At 39.6% G+C, this 4,714-nt stretch overlaps 1 protein-coding gene across 1 annotated transcript in view; it reads right to left on the bottom strand.

Annotated features, from left to right (window-relative positions):
• LOC106868228 (kinetochore-associated protein 1) overlaps window positions 1-4,714 on the bottom strand; it is a 44,148-nt gene that overhangs the window by 16,745 nt on the left and 22,689 nt on the right. The window contains exons 22-25 of the mRNA XM_014913394.2: window positions 4,274-4,393; window positions 3,143-3,286; window positions 2,056-2,151; window positions 626-729 (exon numbers count right to left, since the gene is read on the bottom strand). Coding sequence (XP_014768880.1) covers window positions 626-729; window positions 2,056-2,151; window positions 3,143-3,286; window positions 4,274-4,393 — 464 coding nt within the window. The remainder of the gene's footprint in view (window positions 1-625; window positions 730-2,055; window positions 2,152-3,142; window positions 3,287-4,273; window positions 4,394-4,714) is intronic.

Below are 4,714 nucleotides of genomic sequence, written 5' to 3'. Positions count from 1 at the left end.
GACTGACTCCCGTAGGATTTTCGAGTGAGATCGTTGCCAGTGCCCCTGGACTGGTTTGTGCGGGTGGCACATAAAAGACACCATTTCGAGCGTGGCCGTTTTCGTGCGGGTGACACGTAAAAGCACCCACTACACTCTCTGAGTGGTTGGCGTTAGGAAGGGCATCCAGCTGTAGAAACTCTGCCAAATTAGATTGGAGCCTGGTGTTGCCATCCGGTTTCACCAGTCCTCAGTCAAATCGTCCAACCCATGCTAGCATGGAAAGCGGATGTTAAACGATGATGATGATGATGATATATTGCACTTTTGATCCCCAGACCGGGCGTTGTGGGTGTTTATTGAGTGAAAACACCTAAAGCTCCTCGAGGCTCTGGCAGGGAGTGGTGGCGAACCCTGCTATACTCTTTCACCACAACTACTACACTCTCGGAGTGGTTGGCGTTAGGAAGAGCATTCAGCTGTAGAAACTCTGCCAGATCAGATTGGAGCCTGGTGCAGCCATCTGGTTCCCCAGTCCTCAGTCAAATCGTCCAACCCATGCTAGCATGGAAAGTGGACGTCAAACGATGATGATGATGATAATATATATAAACTGAAAGAGAGAAAAATGGGTTGCAGAACTCACTCTGGTTGTTTTAGTTTGGTAGTATCATCTACTAGTATGCGAATACCATCAGACCATGGAATTGGTGCCCATTTTATGACTTCCAGCACAGCAGAAATTTTTTGCTAAAAGACACAAAAAAATGACTTTTGTCTCGCATGTCTGTTTCACAATATTGTTTATTTCTAGTAGTGATAAACATGACCTAAGTGTAGTTTAAGCCAACTCCAGAAAGACCTCAAAGCATTTAACCGTTCAACATTCAGATTTCTCTGTCAAATGTTATGCTAATTTATTCACATTGATTTGAATTAAGTCATGCATTACCTGTTTGTAGCTTTGAGATTTCAATGAACTGATTGTTTATTTTTAGAGTAATGCTTTAGGTAGGGTAGGTATGAGAGGCCAGATCTGAACATCAAAAAGAGAGAATATTTAGGGCTGATCTTTTACCCTTTATCTTTTCCTCGTTTCAGTCACCTGACTGCAGCCATGCTGGAGCACCACCATGAAGGATTTTGAGTTGAATGTATCGATCCCAGCACTTTCGTCTGCCATTATATTGAATTCAAATTCTGCTGAGGCCGACTTTGCCTTTCATGCTTTTGGGGTCGATTAAATAAGTACCAGTTAATCACTGGGACTGATGTAATCGACATAATCCTTTTTGTCCCCTCTATGTTTAGCCCCCTGTGGGCAATAAAGAAATAAATACAGTAATACAGTGTCTGACTAATTCTGCCATCTGCAATTCTTATCAAAATGTATTGAAATGCCCAGTTAATTGTTTTTGATGGCATATGAGACATAATTGTGTTTTTCTAGAAAAATGTCTTAATAATGAAAAAAACTGGATCCTATATGTGAAGTTGGGCTAATATTATATGCTTTAACCCTTTCATTACTATATTTATTTTGAGATTCTCTGTGTTTCTTTCAATTATACTTTAAATATAACAAAGAATTAATTCAAAACTTATGGAAACATACTCAGAGCCAGAACCGGTTTCAGCCAGGTCATTAAGGAAAGGGTTAAAGCACTAAAAACCTTTTTTCCTAAGGCACGTAAAAAGCACCCACTACACTCTCGGAGTGGTTGGCATTAAGAAGGGCATCCAGTTATAGAAACTTTACCAGATCAGATTGGAGCCAGGTGCAGCCTCCTGGCTTGCCACGTCCAACCCATGCCAGCATGAAAAGCTGGACGTTAAACTATGATGATGATGTACTGCTGAAATTTGAGTGCATCCAATATGCCCGAGTGTCTTTTGTGCCAGTAAATATGGTAATGGTTTTCAAGTAAAGCTAAATGATGCATTAAAAATGGTGACTGCTAAGAAAAAGAGAAAAAAAAAAACAAATAGAGGATTCAACACAATAATAACAAGACAATAAAAGTCAAAATAGTTCAACAGCCAGTAGAACTAGCAGAACAGGTTAACAATACTAACTTTTACATCAGAAATATAACCAATGACAGCCAAAGCTTTCGATTCCCAATGTGCGTGGCCAAGATAGTTGATGCAGTGAGTTCGTTCGAGAAGATCCTAGAAAAACCAAAAAGAATATTCAGAAGAAGAATTACAATAAATCAACAAATGTTTTGGGAGATGTTAACCATTTAGCATTCAGGTTTCTCAGTCAAATGTGATGTGTACATATTCACACTGTTTTGAAATAATCATGGATTATTTTGCAGCGTCAAGACTTCAGTGATGCGATTGTTTGTTTTTTGAATGATATTGTAGGGTAGGTGTGAGAGGCCAGAGTCGACTAGTCTGAACATACAACATGTAAAAGCACCCAGTACACTCTGTAAAGTGGCTGGCATTAGGAAGGGCATCCAGTTGTAGAAACCATACCAGAACAGGCTGGAGTCTGGTACACCTGCCACCCAGCATGCCAGCTCTGGCCACACTGTTCAACCCATGCCAGCATGGACAACAAATGTTAAATGATGATGATGAACAGAATATTTTGACAAGATACAACTAGTTTAAATGCTGAAGGCTTAAAGACATGTACTGTTGGGAGAGCTAGTTGATCGTGGTGTCAGCATACCAGTACCATACACTAGCAAAGAAAGAGCAATTGTTATACAATGATGCAATCAACCGATAGCATAGACTGCTTCCCTCTCCACTGCAGCCCTGCTCAGTTGAAGGGGATCATAGCCTTGCAAGCCGTATAGTGATCTCACTTGTACTGGTGTCACAAAATAGGAACCCAAATACACTCTGTAAAGTGGTTGGCATTAAGAAGGGCATCCAGCTGTAGCAACCACAGGAACAAAATGCACTCTTTGGACCAGTCTTTGGATCCTCTTGAAATTGTACAACCCATGCCTTCGTGAACCACAGATGTTAAATGAATATAATGAAAGGGATAACTGTGGTACAGAAATGGTTAGTAATTGAAGAAAAAACAAGTATCTGAAATTCTGAATTTCTATGAAATGGTCACAAAATATAGAGGATAGTAACATTTCATATAAAAAAGAGAAATGCTCAATAACAACAAGACCAACAACATTCATACTTTAATATATTTGCAGAATATGTCATCCTCATTGAGTTGGTATTCTTTTATATATGGGTGGATAACTTCCTTGAGGGTTTTGTCCATCAATTCTATGGCCACCAAGCGATCCAGCATCCGAAAGACAACCGACTCAATAGTTTCCTGAATGTAAAAGAAAATGAATAACATTAAACTAACAAGGTTTATCTTTAACTTTTTTAACAAATGAAAATTCAGTAAGTGCAACAAAAGCAATATTGGATTAAAACAGCAATCTGTGTATCATACTTAAAGCAAACACATCATAGAAAGCTTAATTAACTGCACTATTCATCTGAAGGTATTTACTGAAGTAACTGTTGCAAGTTACTTGGCAACTCTGCTGGTACCAGTGCCACATAAAAAGCAACTGTGCCAGTGCCTTATAAAATGCACCCATGCTGGTGGCACGTAAAAACATCTAGTAAAGTGGCTGGATTTAGGAAGGGCATCCAGCTGTAGAATCCATGCCGAAACAGACAACTGAAGCCTGGACAGCTCTTATTTCTTTACTGCCCACACGGGGCTAAACATAGGAGGGACAAACAAGGACAGACAAAGGGATTATGTTGATTACATCGACCCCAGTGCGTAACTGGTACTTAATTTATCGACCTCGGCGGAATTTGAACTCAGAACGTAAACACAGACGAAATACTGCTAAGCATTTTGCCCAGCGTGCTAACGATTCTGCCAGCTCACCGCCTGGACAGCTCTTGTCAAACTGTTCAACCATGCCAGCATGGAAAACGGACGTTAAATGATGATGATAATGATATGCAACTAATAAGGGAGACGTGAAAAATTAAGTGATGTCTGTGCTTGTTTAAGTTAGAGGAAAGACTTTGTACAGAGCCAATCCCACTAAATTACATGTGTTTGCCCACAAAGAACTAGTTTAAACCATTGGATGCAAAGTTGCAAGTGTCATATCAGGGGTGGTTGCAAATCGATGTAATCGACCCCTGTACTCAGCTGGTACATATTTTACCCCCCCCCCTCCCCGCCCCAGGATGAAAGGCAGAGTCGACATTGTAATAATAATCTGGAAATACTGAAGGAGATAAAGAAAGAAAACAAAAAAAAAAACAAAAAAGCCATAAATGTTACCTGTGCAAAACTTGCAGCTGTCATTTTACAGTTGTACTTCGTATAAAGGCCTTCCAGTTGGCGGAATACAGTGATTAAGTTGATCAGCGGGGTTAAAGTTATCCTGAAGTTGGTGTATGTCTGTAAAAGCCAGAAAATAACAACGAAATGCATGAAATATAGCAAATTTGACATGGTTAATAATACTGACCTGCTTCGAGTACTTATTCTATTTTTTGTTATTTATTCCTTTACTTGTTTCGGTCATTTGACTATGGCCATGCTGGAGCACCACCTTTGTTCGAACAAATTGACCCCAGGACTTTGCTAAGTTACAGGGATGTAAACACACCAACATCGGTTGTCAAGCGAAGGTAGGGGGACAAACACAGATACACACATATATACATACATACACACACATATACATACGTATATATATATATATATATATATATATAT

Source organism: Octopus bimaculoides, chromosome 4 (genome assembly GCF_001194135.2).
Source record: "Octopus bimaculoides isolate UCB-OBI-ISO-001 chromosome 4, ASM119413v2, whole genome shotgun sequence".
NCBI classification, from domain to species: Eukaryota; Metazoa; Mollusca; class Cephalopoda; order Octopoda; family Octopodidae; genus Octopus; species Octopus bimaculoides.
Note: the sequence above shows the minus strand (reverse complement) of the source record. Positions and strands in the feature narration are given on the sequence as shown.